This window comes from Salvia splendens, chromosome 6 (assembly GCF_004379255.2).
Source record: "Salvia splendens isolate huo1 chromosome 6, SspV2, whole genome shotgun sequence".
Lineage (NCBI taxonomy): Eukaryota > Viridiplantae > Streptophyta > Magnoliopsida > Lamiales > Lamiaceae > Salvia > Salvia splendens.
This window is the reverse complement of record NC_056037.1, coordinates 4,986,050-5,010,662: the sequence shown is the minus strand read 5'-3', so window position 1 is coordinate 5,010,662 and position 24,613 is coordinate 4,986,050. Positions and strand designations below refer to the sequence as shown.

Here is a 24,613-nt window from a genome sequence, read left to right as displayed (position 1 = left end):
TGTTTCCAAGAGTGCACGAGTGTGTGTCTGTGTGTTTCAATGCATTTTTAAGATGTCCACATTTATCTTTGATCATCTCCATACAATCTGTGCCTTCCAATTTAGCAATTCTAGATGGACCACTTCATCAATTATATAATCTTTAATATCTGCTTTGTTTTCCAACTAATTCTTCATTTTTTTTCTCTTTGAAAATTGTTCTATTTGGAAAACCAATGTTTCAATGAGGACTAACTAACTAATAATCAATTAATGATTTTATTTTTAAACAATTTTGATGTGTATACTACTTTGATTCAACGTGTTGTTTGCCATTGTTCTTAACTACTCTATACCTCATGATATGATAGTTTGGATATACATTCTCCTCACTGAAATTGATTTATCATTCGAGTGTGTATTGTTGGGCAATTTGACTTAATATCGACCTAATTTAGGATGATGCATAAATATGGATTACCATATATAAACACATTAAGTTTCATGCTTAAGAAATTCGCGGAAAAAACACTTGAGTCTGAATATTATTTGTGAATTTCTTAATTGTGTATTGAATTTATTACGTTTATGCACATGTAATTTGTATTTATGCGGAATTCTTAATCCTCGCGTCAAATGATTAATTATTATGAGAAAAGAGAATCATTAATAATCAGTAATTCAACTATGATGACATATAGAAAATGAATCTCCTAGACCCTAGTTGAATGGATGAAGTAACATAGTGGAGTAGTATTTTTTATTGTATACAATAAAACTAAAATATACGGAGTATAAAAAATTGTTTAGCAAGAAAATCAGTTTTTTGGATCAATGCTTTTTGGTTGTATACATTAAATAATCAAGTATAAAATTATTTTCATATATACGGATACACACATAGGGTCTCTATGTGTTAAAGCAAAACTCAATCTTATTGCCGAACCACATAACCACCTCTAAAGGTCATTTTTAGGCAGTATGAAGGTCATTCTTTGTCTGTTTTATGTCATGATAGTAAGCATGACCTAAAATGACATCCGTATTTTTTAAATCCAGATTTTATAAAATGACCTAAAACAAACTAACAATATCTTACAATGACCTAAAACAAGCTAACCATAATGGATTCAACAATTCGGTCTTTAAAATTAGTTCAGACATTGATTATAACCCCACACACATAACTTTAATTTTGATTATTTTGGTAAATTGTTCATATTTCTTGTACAAACCAAACAAAATTAATTTAATAGTTTAAAAAAACTACTCCTACTACTCTTATTTCTACTACTAATAATAAATTATTCAAACTAATTAATTAAACTTTTGTATACTACTATCTTTGTTTTAGCACATTGGGAATAGTAAATCCTTGATATATCTTGAACTGAATATTCACAGTCACCTCCTAAACTCATGTTTGTTTTGAGCAGCCAGGGTTTTTTTCTTTAATGTTTTGGTGGGTGGGGCTAAAATTTTGATTATTATAAGCTCTGTAGATTATTTGTTGGAGGTGCATTTCTTAATCAATACCGAGATAAATATTTCAGTCTACAGTCTTTCGAACTTTAATTCAATGGTTCTGATCCATTTAGTTACTGCACAGCCTAATAATTACTATTGATTCTCTATTTATTGATTTAACTAGCATCTATCTTGTCGAATCTCTCTGAAATGATGTTTCTATGCCATCTTTTCACATAAAGAACTAGGAATTTAATACAAGTACAAAGGACGTAAAAATATCAACCAGAAGAAATTAATTTCATTTTCTTGAAAAAAATTAAAATTGTAATGTGTATAAAAAAATTGACCCTTTTCAGATTTCAGTGTCACCAAAAATGATACTGTCAAATTATGGAAGGACAATATTTTTTCTAGTTATTCATTTTCATAGTCTTTTTTGACCCAATAATATAATGTAGTATGTAAGTACTATCTCATTATTTTCGTATAGTACTCTTTAATTTGTGACACAATAATAACATATAAATAGCATGCATAGAAAATAAAAGAGATGGTGAAAATATTGAATGAGAGTAGACAAGCTGGATCCCACTAGCATGATGTGAAGAGGAGGAAAAACCTTGATGGATGAGTTTGGTTGCAGAGAAAATAACAAGGGAATTGGTGGGAGAGAGAGGTGGAGATGTGGACTTATGAGACCTTCATTTTTTTCACTCACAAAAGTAAACTTGAACATTACATTGAAAAATCAAAATGAAAATTAAATTGATGTATTTTGCAATGATTAGATGTAACTGTTGAGATAGAAGGATGATGTCATTCATACTTTATTGGCATTTGCTTCTTTGCCTTCTGTTACCTGCCTGAACTGAACGATACTGATATTTTGCCCCATACCATTTTTACCCCTGCACATACATACATACATACATAATTTTTATATACATGTATTTTCACGGGTCTTATCTTATGTAAATAGGGTTGCCGCTACCAAAGGCGGAACCGAAACCTGCCGACAAAGAAAGTGACGGTTACGGTTCTAGATCGGAATTGACAGTTCAGTTCAGTTTCAGTTCAAAACCACCGATTTTTGACATTTCAACCATTTTTTTTTTCAGATTTCAACGTATTGAGTTGAAACCAACAATAATTCAAAAAAGTTTTAGCACCAAAACAAAATTAAGTAAAATATTGGTTTTGATTCGGCCCATGAAAGACACTTATGATTAGATAAATGGAAACAACGATTTTCGATGAATTTAACCATGCTTCCTATATATAATTAAATATAAATTAATTTGTTAATTTTCCCCAACGTTGATGTGTGTACTGTACATGTTGATGTGTATTGACCTACGAATTAATAATGTCAAATTTAGCGATGGAATATTGTAATATGCATTGATTATTAACTTATATAGTTATGTGTATGTTAGATGCACTCCAGGTGTGTACGTACCGTTGGGGAATATATATGTTCACAGTTCATATATACTATTTGTCATAAAATTCACATAGAGGCTTACCTCAATTGAGAAACAGATATTAATGATATAGCCTACATACGAATATTTTATAATTCCATATATATTTGTTCTTTTGCATAACTTAGACTGTGGCAAGAGAAAGTGTGACTGTTGGAGTATATTTATTTGCTCTTAAGTATAATCGACGCACCTTTTTGTAACCGTATATGAGTTAATAAGAAAAGATTAAAAAGATACTATCATATTTAAACATTAGAGCTTTGAACAACAATTATAATAATAAATAATTGTTAACAAGAAAAGATTAAAAGATCTCTTATTTATGTAGTCGTATTTCTTTTTTGATCATAATAAGAAAATCAGTCGAAGTTAGATTTCTAGATTTTTTTAGTAGGTGTTTATCTCATATACTATATATACCTATTCAGTTCCAATTGATGGTCCTCGCCCCACTCCTCCAATAATGAAAGTTAGGTTCACAATTATCACTTCTCTAACAAATTAATCATTACTATTTTTTTTAAGTTGAACCCTTTTGCGAAATTGTGTAAGTGAAAACAAATGAGAGAAGAGAATGCAATAGCCTAATTTCCATTTTGGTCACCCACGTTAACGTACAAATTATAATCAACCACATTTCCATTAATTAAATACCACAAATAACTTTAGTTTAAAGTTCCAAATTAACTAGTGCCCAATTATTTTCGATCAGTTAGGATTCATAAAGAATGAGAGAAATGAAGAAAAAATATATGTGAATGTGGGTATAGCACTAAATATTTGACGGTTCGTGACAAAAGATCTAGACCCTAGATACATAAGTATATTGCACTAAATATATGACGGTTACTTGATCAACTGAAATTAGAATTTCTCAATTGAAATGTATACTCGTACAATGCTCAATCGGGTGTAACTCTAAATATCCATAAATTTGGTAATACCTCATTATAAAGTAATTTATTTTTATTTTATCTTTATATTGTACATTTGTACTCTTTTTATTGGTTAGGCATGATCGACAAAGAATTAAAGAACCTTCCCTAAGATAGCCTAATTCATTGAAATTAGCAAGTACAGTATCAACTATTTTCCCAAACAGAAACTATGTCGGCCTTGATGACTTCACGATGGGGATTTCACTTTCAGTGATCTAAGATTAATTTGGTCGATTTATCTCCCAAATAAATCCTTGATTAATGTATGCACGCATAGGATTGGGACAAAATCATGTATCGACGACCCATTCTATCAGCCTATCATATACGTAAATAATGAAAAATCCCCCACTTATAAATGGCTAATTTTGTCCCTATTTCCAAAAATGTATTGGAGTCATCCAATGACCAAAAAATAAACTGAAAAGCTTTGGTGACACATGACCCATCACTTCATTTTCTGCACCAATGTCCAAGTCCACATTAAAAACTCCTAAATTTGGTTCAAACCTTGCATTTTCCTAATACCGGAAAATTTACGTACCCTGCCCTAAAATGGCATCAAATTAAGATTGTTGTTTTTATATTTTATATCTTATAAAAAGTTATATTGTTAAATTACAATTTAACCCTCTATTAAATTAGAAAAAAAAACATTTCCACCCTCCCGTGTTCGATCGTTTTACTTGGGGCAACAAACAATGGATCCACCACCAAAATTATGTTCTGGATATGCCATGACTGGTCGAACATGTATGAAGGCGTAAGGGTAATGTTGAATTAAACCCATATGGCAAAAGTCACGGCCTTGTTTAGTTGTTTAGGATGAACGATATGTCAATAAAAACAGCAAGAATCCATAGCCACTCATGCATTGAGAGTTGATGAAAATTCGAGAGAAAGTGAATTAATACTAAGTGTCCCCACTCATCAATCATCCTATAATTCTTAGAGGAATATCATTACATAAAAAATGGAAAAGAGGGTCCGTTTGTTTGTGTAGTTAATTAAGAGTAGTAAGGCCATCCACAACGCTGTTCCTATACCGTTCCTATACCGTTCCTTAAACCACTATTTGAGGGCCCCACTGTACTTTTTTACTCCATTCCTTAACTAAGGAACGGAACCTGCAATCCTCCGTTCCTTAACCGTTCCTTAACCGTTCCTTAAATTACTATTCATTCAATTTCATTTTTTTTTTTATTTCTGCAGTACATTTCTGCAGCGTCGTGTGGCTGGGACGGCCGACCGCGTCGTACCCTTCCTGGAAGAACTCTTCCCGGGCTGCCAAAGTATTTGCGATGTGGAGAAATAAAGGTTTCCCCATGCGGAAACGGCGACGGAAGTACGTATCTCCCCAAACCGGGTTATCGGAGAAGTAGTCGCGTACTAACCTTGCAGCGGCTTCCTCCCGGTTACGATGGATGTACGTACGGGAGCGTCGTTGGGGCGGCGCGGCTTCTTCAGCCTTCCGTCGTCGATCTTCTTCAAGTGATTGTTGCAATATTTGACGCATTTGTTCAAAAGGATCCATTAGTTTGATTAAATTTGGGAGAAGGAAACGAGAGTTGATTTGAGATGAAAATTGGGGTTGAAATAGAGAGGAATAAATGTGTGTTTGTGATTGAAATGAGTATGAAATAGGAGTATTTATAGAGTAAATAAATAAATAAAAAATAAAAAAATATATAAAACGTATATAAAAAACTGTCACATTACCGTTGCAAAAAAAAAATTATTTATTAAATTCGTATTTAAAAAAAAATTGAATTATTGCGTCACCGGGACGAAGCCCACTCGCGGGGCAGCGAGTGAGCTTCACGCGTCGAATGGGAGGCCGCCACGTCGCCTAGGCGCGTGGCGGAACGTTTCGTTCCGCGTTCCTCCGGAACGGAACGCGGCACGGCATAGGAACGGGGGCGGCACGGAATGGCGACGGAACGCACGCTGCAACGCGTGCCGCCGCGGAACCGTTCCGCCGGAACGGCATAGGAACGTGGGCGGCACAGCGTTGCCGGTGCCCTAAGAGCATCCACAATAGCGCTTAGCGCACCGCCTAGCCGAGCGCCGGCGCTAGGCGGTGCGCTAGGCGATCTATTGCAACTGGCTAGCGGAATTCGCGATAAAAAACCGCCTAGCGCTCGGCGGTTCCGCGGCGCTAGGCGGTGCGCTAGGCGATCCGCTAGGCGCTATTCCAGCGTCCGGATCGGCTAGCGCACCGCCTAGCGCGAATTTTTTTTTTTTTTCCGAAACACTATATATACGCGACTTGCCTGTCATTTTCATTCGCACCACTTGTATTAACGAGTACTCTCTCTATCTAAATTTCTATACAAGACCAACAACGGTAAATGGATCTCAACAACGAGCCTACTTCAGGGAGTAGCGCGTCTCAAACTCCCCCGATCCCCGTGGGAGGTGGATGGAGTCAGATGCCCCCGGTAAATGGCCGAATGGCGGGCGGCGGTGGACCCCGTGGAGAAGAGTTTGCTTCAAACATTGCTCCTGAGCATGCAGGAGGATTTGGAGGCGGCACGGAGGGAAGCTGCCGGGAGTAGAGGCGACGGTGACGGAGGCGGAGGCGATGGTGGCGACAGCGACGGAGGAGACGACGACCGCGACGATGAGTGAATTATTGTACTTTTTTTTAATTATTGTACTTTTTTTTAATTATTGTACTTTTTAAATTTTTAATAGTGTTATTAATGTTTCCCGTATATGTCTCGTAAATTAAATTCTGTATATTGTGTGATTGTTAATTATGTCATTTTATATAATTGTTATTAGTGATGTGGCTATTGATGTGGCTGAGCTATTTATGATGTGGCTAGGCTATGGCTGGGCTATTTATGATGTGGCAGGAGGATTTTTAGTGCTGATGATGTGGCAGTGGCTAGGCTATGGCTGAGCTATTGCTGGGCTATTCCTATTGTGGATGGCCTAATAACTTAACAAGAAACATAAGGGGGTGTACTTAAAAGGCACTGACATCATGTAGGAGACATGTAAGAATTATGGAAGAAGAGAAGTGCACAGAAGATTCCAAACGACACCACCAATTAATAAAAAAGAGAGAGGGGGGGCCGGAGCAGCAACTGCAGTCGTGAAGAAACAAAGAGCAATTCTCACAAAAGTGAGTGAGGCAAGAAATAGACCACTCAACCAGCATGGGGCTCGTCATCGACAGCGACGCCTTCTGCTAGCTTCGAGGCTGCCATCCATCCCCATTTCACCATTTTCTTAACAACCCCAATTATCTGAATTAATTCTTGCTAACTTGCCAAAACTCGTTGATGCACTTCCATTACACAACGCCCAAAACGTCACCCTGGGCTTCCCAAACGGGGTGGCTTGAAATAATTTTCCAAATGTGGTCATCTCATGCCATTTAAGGGGCGGAATCGTCATTTTATTTTGTACGGATTTCTTTTAGTTTATGTAATTTTATTTTATTTTCTTTTGAGTTTCTAGAGTTTCTTATCTATTTGAAACATTGTTTTGCAGTTAATTCTTTTATTAATTTTAATATCTATGCACTTCGTCATTCTTGTGACAAGTTTGCATTGTTAGTCCATTTGACATCGAAATGGGCATCTTGGTGTTTTTTAAGATAAAAATTAATTCTGTTTTAAAAATGTGCACTTTCTGTTTTAAGAAATTATTTTCTCTAATGAAACAAGATTCATTCTCCACAAATAGTATTTCAATAAATTTTCCTTTTTATCTCTTTTACTTTATTATTTGTGCATTAAAACTCTCGTGACGTTTCAAACGATGCTATTTTTAATGATTGGGCTGAGTACTACTATTGAAACTTAAATTAGGGTTTTTTCCAAACCAATGTGAAGAAGTTATTTTGTTATTAAAAATCCTTCTTTGTAGCATTCAGAATTCAAGATTATGATAAAAATCATGGAGTATTCGATTTTTTTTTTGTAATATGATGTGGACCTATTTCGGCAAACTACACTTGTACCTTACGGTTTTGTCGCCTAATATTTATGGGGGGTGTCAGATCATGATATAAAAACTGAATGTTTTGATATCTTAAAATACATGTGAGTAATAATTTTCCATATCTATACACATTAATACTGAATAATTAAAAAAACAAAAAGAGATGGAAAACCCCACAAAGCAAGAACAGTTAGTTATACATAAATCTGTGGCACATCGTATTTTGAGGACAAATGGATGAGTACAGCAACCCCCTCCAAGTAGCATAGTGTCTGCATACATTTTGGCCCCTCGACACCTTCACTTGGTAATATCCCGCAAATCCTGCAAGAAATCGACATAACCTCTTTTTTTTTATTAAAGCCACAATTTTAGACTTTACAAATGTTGGTTTTTTTCTTTTGTGGTAAGTAATAAAGCTACAAACTATTGCAGATAAGGTACCTGAAAAATTTAACAGCAGTGGAAAACGTTAAAAGCTGGGGATTTCAATACCATATTTTCAGTCTTTTTCGTGGAAAAGTGGAGGGTTTTTTGTTTTGATGAAAATGGGTGGGAAAGGGTTATCAATTTTGTAAAAAGTGCATTTATTTTATTACTATGTTGATGAGGAAAGGGACTCGGATTATCCTGAGATGATGGACCAGTACTTGTGCAATCTGCATCAGATTAGATAACACATGGCATGTATCTCTTTCACTCTCTTAATGGAACTGCTTTGTTCAATGAATGAGTTTGGATGGATGAAATATGAACAAAACTGTTTATATACATATTATAAATGTGTTGTGTGGTTTTAGTAGTGGTTAATGTAATAAAACAGATTATAATTAAGTGATCTGGATTCGGTATTATATTAAGTTATAATGTCTAATGTTGTTTGGCTGTGGCAAAATCAGTTAAAGTGTTCCTTGCATTTCTTTGTGAAATTCACTTTATTTTTTTTTGTCGATTTGAGCAAGACATTAGTTTTAAACAATGATATGAGGAGAGGAGCTTCTTCATGTTGGAAGAATTTAAACAAATCAAGGGTCAATCAAGACATACTCCCCTTGTATCATGCATATTTGAAATAGTTGAATCAGTCACTTGTATTTTTTGGTTAAAATATTTCTTTTTATAGACAATAGGCTAATTAATCCCTTTTGTAAGGCATGTTGTAATAGAAGCAAACACACAATACCTTTCAACCCCAAATATTGTGTCTATAATAATTAACATGATATCATAATAACTAACGAATGATAATACAAATTAAACCAAGCTTTCGTACTCAGAATTAGATTCATTATCGTTCGTATGTCCTCCCGACCCCAATCGGATAAACCAACGAAACAAATTTTCCTCCAAACACTTCAAAATCAATAGCTATTCCATGTGCTGATTTGTAGGCTTCTCGAAAGATGAAACAACTATATCCCATAAGACTAACCTCTGATCATTTGGTTAAGAATGAACGAGTCTCTTGCCACTTGACCACACCACAGTCCATAGAGTTGATGTAGTTACATTTTAATTGGTCATGTATGAAATAGTCATCTTATTAGTCACTTATTAATACTCCATAAAAGAGGCCATATGCATTTTTACCTATTGTGCGGGTTAAGAAATAAGTATTTTTTTAATAAAATAAGAGAATATATGTTGAATTTAATTGAATGTCTATCCGTTCAAAAAGCATTAGACAATTTGCGACAAGTTTAAGTAGTTAATTTCTATTTTAGCTTATGAAATATTGAAATAGAACGTGTAAATGAAAAAAGATGGCCAATTAATTTGGGCAGATATGATGGAGTAGGGGTGCGTTATATTGCTAATTATTTAAGTTGCTAACTCTGCTAACTCATCAATGAAGTGTATTAAAGTGACATTAAAATGTCAACATAAAATGTCAACACAACATATTAAAGTTCAACAAAATTATATGCTGACATTTTTAATACACTGCGTTGATTAGTTAGCAGAGTTAGCAACTTAAATAGTTAGTAATTGATCAAACCCTGATGATGAGTATCTATCAAATACTTATGGGCCGGCATCGGTAAATCTATCTAGCTCACGTATTTGAAATTGTGGTCAAATACATCCAACAAAAAAGTTAATAATAAAAATTAAAGAAATGGTTTTATTATATGACAGGTTTGATATTTAAATGCAAGATCATATTTGATTTGACAAATGATAGAACTAATTCGGTTTAAGTCATGAACTTGCTCTAGTATACAATACACAAAAATGATCTAATATATCTAGTACTGATGTAAATTTAGTCGGGCCGACCCAATTGGCTGTATGAAATTGGGTTGGGTAGGCCTAGTGGTTGATATGTCTACATCAGGCCCATTTAAGTAACCCTATCAACGGGCCTATAATATTGGGTCGGCCCGATTGTTGGTCGTGCTACCAACCATTTAATTTGGACATACGGAGAGAATTTTGACAATTTTAATCTCAACAGGAATATTACTCCTAATTGTTTTGCCATACACAGTTTTCTCGTACGAAAATTCTTAAACTTTGGCTAAATTTTTGCATGTCACTTTGAAAGAATATCTGTAGATTTTTTGAATTATTAATTTTTTCTTTATTTTGTAGAAAAATTAATAATGTATTTTTATTTTATAATCAATAAAGATTTTGGACACTAATACAATTGGATGACTTACTTATGTGACATTGAACATCAACTAAAATGACGTCACATTTTGTTAATTAAACAATATACTACACAATTTGCAATTAAACAATATAGCATTTAATTGAACAATAAATAATTTTATTTGTTTGGTTATGGTTTATATTCAACAATGTTATGTTAGTATCAAAATTTGTATTAATTGTAAAATTAGAATAAATTAATTAATTTACATGCAAATTTGATATATGGTGTGCAAAATCAGAATTTCAACAAATTCAAACTTTTTACCGTAAATACCTTTTTAAGTACTGTGAAATTTTATCAAAATCAAATCACTATTAGTTACTACCTCCGTCCCCCAAATTTACATGCAAATTTGAGAAATTTACATGAAAATTTGACACACTTTGACCTGGCACGGGTTTTAAGAAATGTAATGGAAAGTGAGTTGAAAAAGTTAGTGGATTGTGGATCCTACTTTTATATATTAGCTTTATAATAAAATGTGAGCAGGAATGAGTTAGTGGAATATGTGTTCCACTATAAAAAATGGTAAAAATGAAATGTGACAAACTTTAGGGGACGGGCGAAAATGGAAAAATGAAACAAACTTTCAGGGACGGAGGTAGTATGACTAAAGCAATCTTAAACTTGCTTTTGCCATTTTAAAAAAAATCTAAAGACATCTCGATCTCAAAGTCGAAGGGTGTCATCAATTTCTCCAATAAAATCGATGATGGTAAAATTTAAGGGGTGGTTTCAAATTTAATTAATTAAATAATAATAATAATAATAATAATAATAATAATATAAAAATAAATTAGAGTATTTGAAAATCATTCTTCGAAAAAGTCGAAATTTCTTGGACATACACGTCTCACACTTGTGTTTGAATAACCGCAGTTGAAGTGAGTGAGCTATTTAGTTTGTCAATTTTTCTGGTGGATTAGATACATATAGTACTCCTACTACTTACTGAGGATGGGAATTTTCATGTTTTAATTTTTTTTCTATTTTAAGATTTTTACATTTCTTAAATTGTAATTGTTTTCCAATTATGATTATAAATAATAAAATCTAAAAATAAAAAAAAATTTAAAACATGAAAATTCACATCCCCAATAAGTTTCTGCCATGCCCCACTATCTTAAAAAAAATAAAAATAATTCCTCCAGATAATTATTTCTTTTTTAGTCCGTCCCATAAAAAATATGCATTTTTTAATTTTGAAAACTCTTTTATCTTTATTGAGACGTGACTCATTCTCGACAAACAAGTAACAATACTTTAATTAATTTTTCTGTCCTCCTCTCTCTCTCTTTTTTCTTTCTTCCTCTCTCTTATTTTACCAACTGTGCATTAAAACGCGTGCCCAACCAAAAGTACATATTTTAATCGGACGGAGGGAGTACTAAAACATTTTTAAAATAATTAATAATATCAAAATGTAACCTTATCTTAGTACATAATAGTTTATGTATTTATATACTTTCCAATTATAAGTTTTGATATAATATAATAATAACAATAACTATTATTACTGTTAATATAGAATATAATACTATGTGCTACTCCATTAACTTAATATACCTACTATTAGTCCATTTACTTTGTAGACGTTAGCAATAATGATGATGATAGTATAAATCAATCAGTCAATCACCTACATTCAAAATGAGCTAGCCAATGATCGATGATGGAATTACTTCTGAATTATGATTATTAAGATTAAGTTTATAAATGATTACTACTCCCTCCGTCCCAAAAAAAAACACTTGGGTTATACTTATATTTGCATAAAAGATATTAAGTTAATGCAATAATAAAAAAATAATATTTTGTATATGGAATCAAACTATAATATGGTTAATAATTAAAATTTAACAAAAAAAGAAAATGAAACCGATGCATTTACGAACTACGGAGTATAATAAATTAAAAATATAAAAAAAATATTCAACTACATGGGTTATACTTATATTTGTATAAAATATATTAGGAGTTGTATATTTCAAGTAAATGGCACAAAAGTCTCAACATGTTTACACTTTTTGAGGTGTATCAATTTTGTTGAATTAGCATTAATCACACAAATATTTATTAATATTTTAAGTTTATGGCTGGCTATATTATGACCATTTAGCATGACCCTAAATTGAAAGGGTAATAGTAAGAGTAATAATGTAAATGTATTGGAACATTAATGACCTTTTTGAGCCATAACATATAAATTTTACCGTTTGCAGTTTTTAGTAACCGCCCTTTTGTTTGTTCTTTTATTTATCAAATTCTGCTATGAATATGTTACAACTCAGATCAATTTACCCAATTTATGTAGTTTGAGAATAGGGGTTGTGTAGTTGATCAACCCAACCAAACATTAACCAATGAAGATGTTGGAGAGTAGAGCAGTTGATCATCCCAACAACCAAATCTGGTGATTAATAAAATGTCAATGTCAAATTAGGGAATTTAATATTAATAAGAAGGAGAAGGAGAAGGAGAAGGGGACCAAAAACCAAGAAATTGGATTTGTAGATATTGTTGGTACGGTGTAGGTGTAGGTGTAGGGCAAAGATTTTTGCAGACAGTATTTTGGGGAATCGGCTGTGCCTGCTCCTCGATCCCCATCTCCATCTTCCAACATTTCACTCTTTCACACTTTGTATTATTTTATTCATTTTTAATTGAAAAGGTTGAAAGAGAGTGTATGTACAAAGTAGGGGAGGTTGGCGTGTAGTGCAGGTGCAATTCGCCACAAGCAAAGCAAAGCCAGACGAGACCACTGGCACACTTAAGAGAGAAAACACGCTGCCACACCCATCACTCTCCCTCTCTCTCTCTCTCTCTGTATGTGTGAATCTACACCCAACATCTGTAGCACCAAATGCATACACCCCCGCTATTATCTGGTTTGTTCGCTTTTCTGTTTTGGGTTTTTTCTTGTTTAATGGGATGTTTAATTGATGAGGCTGCAATGTGCGTTTTTTTTATTGCTTACCTCTTTATTTGGATTCTTGAATGGGGTGGTATGTTATTAAAGTAATGCCCTTTATGTTTTCTGGGAAATTTTAGATTTTTACTTATGATGACTGTGGATGAGGTGATTAAATTGTTCTCTGCTTTTGGAATTCCTTACAATGAAACCTAGTCTGTACTTTATAATAGAGTGTGGTCGTACTATTTAAGTTGCTGTGTGTGTCTGTGAATTTTTTTCCCACTGCTGTTTGTTCAGTTGTTTTATGTTTTGCAGACAAGAATGAACGAGAATGAGCAAGTGGTGCATTACGTGGACAGCAGCTACTCCTACCCTGTCTCTGAGGGTTATGTTGATTTCTTCGGCGGTGTGCCGACAGTCCCTTTGAGTTATCTCAACTTCGCCTCTATGCATGATCAGGTATACTGTTATGTTGCTTCACTCATTGTTAAGGAAGAATTACTGCATAAGTATATGATTTCGGTATTTAGTCTGGTAGTAGTGCTGAACTTTGTTTGTGATGCATGGAGTATAATATTATTATTGTATTGTTATGCATTTTCAACTCTGTCTGAATTGGTTTTTAATACAGCAATGTATGTAACTTCGTTTTGTTGGGGCTGATAACATTTGCCAGTCTGATTAATGGAGTTTCTTTTTATGATGTGTTACTATCAGTGAATGCATATAAATCCAGTTCTGAATGTATTTTATGCTAAAGATGAGTTCTTGAATATTTGCTATGCTGGGGATTTCTGAGTAACAAATATCTCCGACTAAGTTATTGAAAAGCATGAAGTACTGGTTTGAACCTTTTCTTTTGAGCAAGGCCGTATGCTTCAGAAGATGGCTGCTTTGAAGTAGAGGATATCCCTGTTAACTGTACTTCATTGTTCTTGGTTACCTATTCTATTATCTTTCAATGAGTTTCTGAATGCATTTGAATATGTCCTATGGTTTTTTAGTCTTGATTTTCTTTTGACGATTCTATTCTTGAATTTATAGTTGTACATTATTGTGGTAGGTTATAGAAGTGATCTAAAAGCATTTGGGAGTTCATTCTATCTTATGAAACTATTCATTTTCATTTAGGAAGCTTTATATTGGTCAATGCACATGAATTCATATAAATATGGACAACCTGATCCAGAGGGTATCTATTATGGATTCTATGAAGGCAATGACCTTGCCCCAAGAATGGATTCTAACAGGAGAGTTTGGGAATATTCTTCAATTGCAACCGCAGAAGATCCTATAACTGTAGATATTCCTCCTGAACAAAGTGTGGTTTCTGAAGTGCATTCTATTCCCGAGGAAAGTAAGTTCATATAGCACAGGTTGAGATGAAACACAAACACCAAATTTATTACCTATGAGTGGGATGAAAAATCATTTACACATTTAGTGCCTTTTTTCTTAAAACCCAGGTTATTATTGAAGTCTTGAGTTTAGCATGTTCTTATATTATTCCCCAAATATGAAGGACTACCAAATGATCAAGATGCTGCCAATGATGAGGTTGGAACTTTTAGCATATCATTCTTTCGTACAATACTTTTTTTACCATAATAGTAGTACTGTAAATGCAAACTGGCTAATTTAGAAGTCTGAAACATGTTACATATCCCAGGTTTCTAGTGAAGCGAGATACATTTGAGAGTTTGAGACTAAGCCCCTGAAATAATTATCACATGTACAAAAATGCTTGCAAAATAAATGAGAGCAGACCCTCATTCTTAATGTACTGGTGATATCTTGTGGAAGTTACATCAGATATGCTGAAAATGTTCTAATATCATTGTTGCATTTCATCTGGTTATAATTGTGTGCCTTCATTGATCACATTTGAAGAATTCTGCTAGTGTTTGATTTCAAACTTTTGTTTCTTGTATGTGTTGCTGTAGGTTGCATGGCAAGATGATATTAACCCTGATACCATGACGTATGAGGTATGGCATAAACATTTATTTTGAAATGTGGATTCCTTTCTTCTTAAATAACTGTTCTACTTTTCTTGTAAGCTCGGCACTTAAAGAGTAAGAGAAGTACTTAATACTTGAGCTATGTTCTTCAGTGTAGAATTTGTTCATGAAGTTGGGCAATGGGAGATTTCTGGGAATAATAGGAATATTGTAACTTTACATATCGGAATACTAGTTTGATCTTTGTTAGGAATAAAGGAAAATAAGAATTGGGATCTATCAAATCATACTCTTCAGAGTGAGTTGTGTCGTCTCAAAAGATTAAATGCTTAATAGACATGCAAATCTAAAATGCGTAATATGGTTAAAAGTATATACTTGTGGTGTGATACCACTTTTCAAAGGGTTTCAGACTCTAGCTTAACCACCTACTGAATTGTTGATCTGCTTCCATTCCTCTGTAGGAACTGCTTGATTTAGGCGAGGCAGTGGGAACTCAAAGTCGAGGACTTTCCCAAGAGCTCATTGATCTTCTTCCGACCTCAAAACACAAGTCTGGCGGAATTTTCTCAAGGAAAAAAATCTGAAGAGAGGTAACATTTTATAAATGATACTAGTACTGGTTTTTTTACTATGCAATTGTAGTGTTATGTACAGGGAATTTGCTTTTTTTCATATACTACTATTTCCCAAATTCCTTCAAAATATTATTTTCTTCCAAGTTCCAACTCATTATGGCAAAACACTTTTAGGACAGGATCAAAAAGCAAGAAACTAGATTTTCTTGGGTTTTTATTGAGAGTCCTAAACTCAAGTGTTTTCATGGTTTGTTGTGGGAGAAACAGATGTGTCATTTGCCAGATGCGATATAAAAGAGGGGACAGACAAATCAATTTACCGTGTAAGCATGCCTACCACTCTCATTGTGGCTCCAAATGGCTTAGCATCAACAAGGTACTTCGACACCATCTTTAAAATCCCAAGTGTGTTTTATTAAGAGCATGTTCCACTTCTTTCCAGACATGTCCAGTATGCAACAGATGAGCACACGCACACAAACTGAGTGAAAGTTGCATAGAGAAGAGGTGCTGTTTATTGCACATTTATGCTCTCTCTCATACGTAGAAGCTATGCAGAGTGTAATAGTGTGTAGTTTAGAAAATCTACTTATATTTTTTTTAAAGAGTGGCATCCAATTTTTTGTTTTCTAACGCTCAGAAACTGCAATCCACAGTTTTACAAAGAGAAACTAAAATTAACATTAGTTTTACAAAGAGAAGTGACAACAGTATTCAAGCATCTTATTTATTTGCGTTATGAAGTACACGAGGTTCAAAACATTGCGTAAAGTATAACTTCTTTGAATAACTGTAATTTAATGAAGCAGCTCATTTTTTCTTCTTCTTTTTCTTTTTCTTTTTCTTGTGTGACGAAAATTTAGTTGGAGCAAGAGTCCGCTGTTCGATCATTCTTTTTCTCCATGTGGAATTCTGTAACTTTCTATCTATATTTGTCACTCTAAGACGGCATGGCATGAATCCCTTAAAATTCGACTTGACTCATTTATGGGAAGGAGGAAGTTGACTAGTCTTTTTATATGAAAATATATTTTTTCTGTTCCAAGGTAGTTAAGTTGTATTCTTTCCCCACCATTTTTCCACACACAAACAGTATACTTTCACATCCTCCCCGCACGTTGAACATGCTTCGGAATCACCATCAGCGGGTGTGGAAGGAATGCCGCAATTTCAATGCCATCTACGTGGCCGAACATGCTTCACAACGCCGAAACCAACGTCATGGGTTTGCACAAGTCGTTGCTATGTATTTCGTTGCTCAAAATAAATTGTAATATTAGGATTTCAATTATGTATGTTTCTTATTTCCTGATGATGTAATTTCTGTGGTTTTTAATGAATTTATGAAATTATTAGTATTAATTTAATATTTCAGTGAAATATTAATTGAATTTGTTGAAAAATAAAAATAAAAATGAAATGGGATGAATAGTTAAGGGACGAGATGGTTAAGAAATGAAGTATTGCATGTGCTGTCTCTTAGTCAAGAGATAGGGTAAAAAGTGCAGTGATGCCCATAAATAGTTAAGAGATGAGACGGTATTAAGACAGATATGTGGATGACCTTAATCAACAACTTTTTAAAGGTGCGTGACCTTTAAACAAGTAAGAGTTCATGCACGGTTATAATGTCAACGCATTCAAAATATACCTAATTAGTTAGTAATTAATTGTGGCATTACACAATTTGATCAAGAAGATGAGTACTTTAATTAATGAACTGTGAATTCTAAGAAAATTGCGCCAACAATAAGTTTGAAGAATTAGAACATTGTGTGACGCCTATAACTAGGGAAAGTTGGACAAGTAGTTTTGAATGGAATATGCAGCCATGGGTCTCAAAACCAGGAATATTGTGGCTCTATTATTCTTGGCAATGGCTGCTACTACAAATGCTACTATTTGTATTCCACGTCCTTAATTTAGAGCATCCCCAACGGTGCTATTGGGAAGGACGCAGTCCTTGCCGACGGCGCGGCACCCTGCTGTCCGCCGCTGTGCTCTTGCCGTTGGCACGGACGCGCTCTATGCATAGAGCACGTCCGTGCATAGAGCGCGTCCGTGCCAATGGCAAGAGCACGAGCAGCCGACGTGGCATGCTCTGATTGGCCGATGATTTATGATTTATTATTATTATTATTTTTTTAAAAAACTAAAAAAATCTGAAAAATTCATATTTTTAATAAAAAAAAATATTTTTCCACTTCCCAATAAAATATATCCGTTTTTTCCACACTTTTAATTTATTTTTTCATTATTTTTACCCTAAAATTCATACTTTCATCTATAAATATTCTCATTTCAAACACAAAAAATGACACTATACCAAACAATTCTCTCAATCTCAATTTTTAGGATTTTTAATTATGTAATTTTAGGATTTTAATTATGTAATTTTTTATTTTTTAGTAATTGTAATGGTATTGGGTATTTTTAATGCATTTTAATATTATGGAAATGTTTTTAGTAATTGAACTATTTAAATTGAATAATGGAATGATGAGACCCTTGAACATGCTCTTGCGGAAGAGCTTGGATGCAAGTGTTGTGCTCTTGCGGAAGAGCAGAGAGTAAAATATTAATAAATATGAGTCCTGACCCACATCCATGTTCTTTGGCAAGAGCATGGATAGGGATACTCTTATCCCTCCATACCTTTTCCCTTCAATATTATGCCCGCCTTTGCCTCCTCCATCTCCACCTCCTCCGCGTCGATCTCCACCACCTCCTCCATCTCCATCGCCTCCGCCTCCGCTTCGATCTCCACCGCCTCCTCCATCTCCATCGACTCCGCTTCGATCTCCACCACCTCCTCCGTCACTGCCTCCTCCATCTCCACCGCCTCCACCTCCACCTCCGCTTCAATCTCCATCACCTCCTCCACCACCGCCTCGCAAGACCTCCACCAATACTTCCTCCAACACCAGAGATTTTGCCTCCACTACCACCACTGCTTCCTCCGACTCAAGCGGTTTTGCCACCACTGCTTCCTCCGACTCCAGATGTTTTGCCACCACCACCGCTGCTTCCCCCGACTCCTGAGGCTTTGCCACCACTACCACCATTGTTTCCTCCGACTCCTGATGTTTTACCACCACTGCTTCCTCCGACTCCTGAGGCTTTGCCACCTCTACGACCACTTCTTCCTCCGATTCCAGATGCTTTGCCACCACTATCCCCATTGTTTCCTCCAACTCCAGAGATTTTGCCATCACTACCCCCATTGCTTCCTCCGACTCCAGATGTTTTGCCACCACTATCCCCATTGCTTCCACCGACTCCTGAAGCTTTGCCACCACTACCACCACTTCTTCCTCCGACTCCAGATGTTTTGCCACCACTACCATCACTACTTCCTCCGACTCCTGAAGCTTTACCACCACTATCTCCACTGCTTCCTCCGTCTCCAGATGTTTTGCCACCACTATCCCCATTGCTTCCTCCGACTCCAGAGGTTTTGCCACCACTATCTCCAGATGTTTTGCCACCACTATCCCCATTGCTTCCACCGACTCCTGAAGCTTTGCCACCACTATCTCCAGATGTTTTGCCACCACTATCCCCATTGCTTCCACTGACTCCTGAAGCTTTGCCACTACTATCTCCAGATGTTTTGCCACCACTATCCCCATTGCTTCCACCGACCCCTGAAGCTTTGCCACCACTATCCCCATTGCTTCCTCCGACTCCAGAGGCTTTGCCGCCACTATCCCCATTGCTTCCACCGACTCCTGAAGCTTTGCCACCACTATCCGGATGTTTTGCCACCACTATCCCCATTGCTTTCACCGACTCCTGAGACTTTGCCACCACTATCACCAGTGCTTCCTCCTTCTCCGGAGGGTTTGCCACCACTACCATCACTTGCTCTAACTCCAGCGCAAGAATAAACCAACAACCGTAAATCTGGTTCTAAAAAAATATGAGCATAGCTTAAAAAAAATAAAGTACTAAGCTGCCATGATTATTAGGTCGTGCAGCTCTACTACTAATCTTACTATCATTCCACAATAAGAAGCTATGTGCTTCCGGCATCAATGTATAATGAGAATTGAACCAGATTATTTAAACACTTGTAGTTATATTATATTTATATATGATCCACGTGTTTAACTAGCTATATATATATATCATCATGTCATATTCTTATATATGTTAACTAAACATGCCACGAGACGAGATTGACGAGAGTTTCCTAGAGAAAGTTTGCATGAAAGTTGAAAAAACGAGATTATGAGAGTACTACAATTTACTTATGCGGTCGATCATAAAAATAAGACTTTATTGATAATAAAGAGTTTTAGTATAAAATTGGTAAGATATAAGAAAAAAAGTGATGGAAAAATAAAAAATGAGTGACCACCTAGAAAGATTTGCTAAAAGTTAAAATAAACTAATTTCGTGGGATCTATTAAAATAAAATAAAAAAGAATTATGGGGAGGAGCACTTTTACTAAAATTTCTTAATAATTAAAAATATGAAAATGATGATCACTTTCAAATTATAATAAATTAGTCAAACAGAAAAACAAAATTGGCCTCGTCCAATTCAGGAATATTTCAATAACAAAATAATCTATTTAACTTTTTTTATTTTAATTTGCTTTTTACGATAATATTACAAGAAAAAAATAATTTATTTATATATAAAAGTGACTTATATGTCTGGAATTAGAGCAACTAATATATTTATATTTGTGATAATAATTATTGAAATCACAAAGTTTGTCAAATGCTAGTCAGTTCCATAAAATTTGAAAACAGAATATTAGTAAATAACGAAGTTTCAAATATACTCAATTTTCTTATTCATGTACGATACGGCATCTTTGGTGATAATCAAAACAGTGTTATTTAGTTAAAATACAAAATAAAAGATAATGAAATAGTATTTATTTAATTCAAACTACATCATTTACTAAAAGACATCGTTTTGTATATTGATAGGATAATTAAGAAAAACTAAACTTTATAATTTAATATTTTATTTTCGGATTTCATGATTGATTTGAATATAAGCAAAATCCTTGATTTAAATGAGTGTTGCATTTAAGTAGAGTGAAAATGGATATACACTACCCGTTTTCAATAAAATTCATGCATGGTTGGTTATATACTCCATTTACAGAATAATATATTTCGAGTATCGAGAGCATATTCGAGTTTAATGATACCCATGACTAGACATGCACAAACCGAACCACGCGGTTAACTGCCGGTTCGGAACCGCCAAACGGTTCAGCGGTTCTCACGGTCCGATTCAGGTTCAACAAAATATGGAACAGGAACCGCCGGTTCAACGGTTAAACCGGCGGTTCAATTAAAATTAAAAAGAAATATTTGTAAAAATTGATTTTTATATTTAAAAAATAATTTTTACAAATAAATGAATACGAGAAATTCATAATAGCCCATATATATTTGATGGACTTATTGATTTTCGATATATTTTGGTATGTATCGATAATTCAATACTTATTGATTTTCGATATATTTCGGTATACCGATAATATCGATATATATCAAATATTCGATATAAAACGGTATATCGCGGTATAAGAAAATTCATATCATTATAGTATTGAAAATTTAAGATACGGTACTGTATCGTACCGAAAATTTCGGTATACCAAAAATTCGATATTTTTCGATATTTTTTGGTAAGATACGTATCGATATACTGTTTTTTCGGTATATTTACTCAGCCCTAGGTTCATGAAAATGTTGAACCGTGAACCGCCGGTTCCTAACTGGAACCGACGGTTTTTGAACCGTGTGCACTCCTACCCATGACCAACTAGCTTCAAATTTTAAAGTAGATAATATTAATTTATTGCGAATAACATTATACTGAATATTTTTCATTAAAGATAAATATAACTAGAGACATAATATAATTGCTAGTACAGTAGTACTTATTAAGTGGATGTATAAGTTTTATATAATTAAGATCATATTCGAAAATCAAATTATTTTTTTGATTTTTTCTAGAATAACTGAGTGGTTTAAAGCTAGTAACTCAACTTTGTTAGACTAAATACCAATTAAGTACGTATTATATACCACTAAGTCTAACAATATACAGTGGTGAGCTTGAAATAATATAAGTAAACTGTATTTAATTACCGGCCAAACTACATTAAATAAAATAAAGGGTGACAGCCAATAGTTAATACTATATCGAAGAGTTATCACTTCAAATTGATGAGTAATGCCTATAAATATGGAAATTCATTCCGATAGCATCTCATGGAGTAATTAATTAAGTCCTTAATTGGTCATATTTATAGACATCAGTCTAATTTAAATTTTAAATTTTAATTGTAAGAGATGACTGAGAAATGTAAAATGATACTCCCTCATTACCATAGTAATAGAGGTGTTTCTTTTCGGCACGAAGATTAAGAAAAAATGTGTTAGGTGAGTTAAGTAAGAGATAATAAAGTGGAAAATGAAAAATGTAGAGAGATGAAGAGAGAATGAAGAGAGAATGAAGTAAGCCAGAGTAAAGTAGGTGTGGAGAAATGTGTTGACTTTTACTAAAAAGGGGGAAATGACTCTATTATTATGGAACGTACCAAAATGACTCTATTACTATGGAACGGAGGGAGTAGTATGATTTAATTAGTCATTTTTAAAAGTTATTATAGAATTGATTAGAACTCAATCCAAAATTATGATTTAAATGATATTATTATTTTCTTAGCCTTTTATAATTACAATATTAAATTCAAAGATAGTAAAAGAACTCAAATGTGATACTAAGTTAATGACGGAACCCGATATTTAAACCAAGTGTTGAAATTTGAAAAAAGGTAATAGATCATGAAGCTTACTTACCTTAAGAGCAGGTGTCTCCTCTCACTCCGTGTGTAGAAGCAACGCATTTTGGATTAAAAGTGAAATGTTTTCCTTTTTGGATTATCTCATTGAAAATGAAACGTTTCCTAAAATTGAAACACCATCAAATTTTTCTTACTCTTATTTACAAGCCCATATTTGATTTACTGAAGAAATTAATTTGAAGTCATTAAAAGGCCAGGTTCAACTTTTGAAATACTTTTTACAAGCCCATATTGATATGAGGCCAAACAACATCACCTGAATCCATGCTTCTTCTACCCCTCTCTAATGGGCATGACTATGAGTACTCATTCCTTGCAGAATTCCACCTCCCTCTGGACAATCTGCCTCCATTTCGGTCTCGACGCCCTTTGGTCCGTGAATGATGGAGGTTGAGTTTTCGTGCGTTGACCCCCTCGACTCACCTTGGTTACCAGCAGGGGCGGGCGGACGCAAAAATTTTATTTTTTGTTTGAGGCTAAAAAATAATTCAAAAATTTGAGAACATAATTACCTTATGTGTATTGTGATGATAAGGGCTTTTGCATAACGATTAACACAAAATACAGAAAATTCGATGATATTATATGGATGGGAAAAAAATTATGTAATTGAGAAAGGGCTTAAAAGCCCCTTATTAACTCCATATAGTTCCTCCATTGGTTACCACCGAGTGGTCCGAACGAAGCCCTTCCTGGAGTGGCAACTTGGCCTATGTCAGCTATGTTCTGATAATAACAAAATCAATGTTAATGATATTTATATATATTTTTATCTTATAATTTCTTCGTTTACATCATATTTTTTGTATTTGAATAAAATGCGATAACTAATACTTCGTCCCCAAATAATATGCACTTTGGGTTCAGCACGGGTTTTAATGTAAAATCGGTAAAGTAAGAGAGATGTAGAAAAAAAAAGTAATTAAAGTATTGTTAGTGGAGAATGGGTCCCACCTTATTAGAGAGATAAGACTTTCCAAAATTAAAAAGTGCATATTCTTGTGTGACAGACTAAAAAAGAAAGAGTGCATATTCTTATAGGACGGAGGGAGTATGAGAATTACTGTGATAAAATTTCCCTATATGTACAAATTAATTAGATTTATATATATATATATATATGAAAATTTTTAGCTTGAAAAATTAAAGAAATAATTTCAATATATTTTTTCTAAATTTCAGTAATATATAATTTTATGTTATATTTTTATTATATGAACATTATAAAAGGGTTTATTTTAATTATAAATTAATCAAAATATATTTGCAATGATACCACATACAAATTCAGATTTATTTTGGTATTATAGATTTTCTTTAACGAAAATATTACATTTAATAAGTGTATTTTTGAAAAATATTTAATTAAGATTTAAGGGTACTGAGAGACTGAAGTTCGATCTCTTACCCCCTTTAACAAAAATATATCTAAATATTGTGTAAAATAATTTGAATCAATAATAGTGTTACTTTTACTTTCTAGGTTGAGGTTGTAAAGTTCATAATTAGGGGGTAAACTATCACTTCTTTAGTTTATTCACGTACAAATAAGTTATTGATGACGGGCTACATATGGATCTATTTTAATTTCTCTATCACTTTTTATTTGCTCCGGCTTAACTTCTACAAGTCAAAACCTAGATAATCTGCTCTTTATTAATTAATAATCTTCGAATATACTTTGAAATAAATTAATTAAATGATGAGTCTCAAACTTTAGTTATTAGTCTTTGCATGATGCTTACAAATAAGTTCTATCGCTTCTATGGTTTAGATTAGATGATATGCACAAGTACAAGGTAGCTATAATATTTCAGCTATT

General features: G+C 33.9%; 2 protein-coding genes across 2 annotated transcripts; one reads left to right on the top strand and one right to left on the bottom strand.

Annotated features, from left to right (window-relative positions):
* The first annotated feature begins 12,896 nt into the window (after positions 1–12,896).
* Positions 12,897–17,030, top strand: LOC121806846 (E3 ubiquitin-protein ligase BIG BROTHER-like). The gene is made up of 7 exons (XM_042207006.1): positions 12,897–13,381; positions 13,723–13,866; positions 14,539–14,764; positions 14,930–14,964; positions 15,351–15,395; positions 15,833–15,961; positions 16,214–17,030. The coding sequence occupies exons 1-6, from the start codon at positions 13,322–13,324 to the stop codon at positions 15,953–15,955; spliced, it is 633 nt and encodes a 210-aa protein (XP_042062940.1). The 5' UTR covers positions 12,897–13,321; the 3' UTR covers positions 15,956–15,961; positions 16,214–17,030.
* A 1,880-nt stretch (positions 17,031–18,910) lies between these two features.
* Positions 18,911–19,807, bottom strand: LOC121807996 (uncharacterized transmembrane protein DDB_G0289901-like). The gene has a single exon (XM_042208327.1). The coding sequence runs from the start codon at positions 19,805–19,807 to the stop codon at positions 18,911–18,913; it is 897 nt and encodes a 298-aa protein (XP_042064261.1).
* Positions 19,808–24,613: the final 4,806 nt, after the last annotated feature.

Excerpts from the sequence above, each read along its gene's own strand:
- LOC121806846 (XM_042207006.1), top strand. The coding sequence starts at position 13,322 with ATGTGTGAATCTACACCCAACATCTGTAGCACCAAATGCATACACCCC. Across the intron at positions 14,965-15,350 it reads AAGATGCTGCCAATGATGAG|GTTGCATGGCAAGATGATAT; the intron begins GTTGGAACTTTT and ends GTGTTGCTGTAG. Across the intron at positions 15,396-15,832 it reads CTGATACCATGACGTATGAG|GAACTGCTTGATTTAGGCGA; the intron begins GTATGGCATAAA and ends ATTCCTCTGTAG.
- LOC121807996 (XM_042208327.1), bottom strand. The coding sequence starts at position 19,807 with ATGGTAGTGGTGGCAAACCCTCCGGAGAAGGAGGAAGCACTGGTGATA.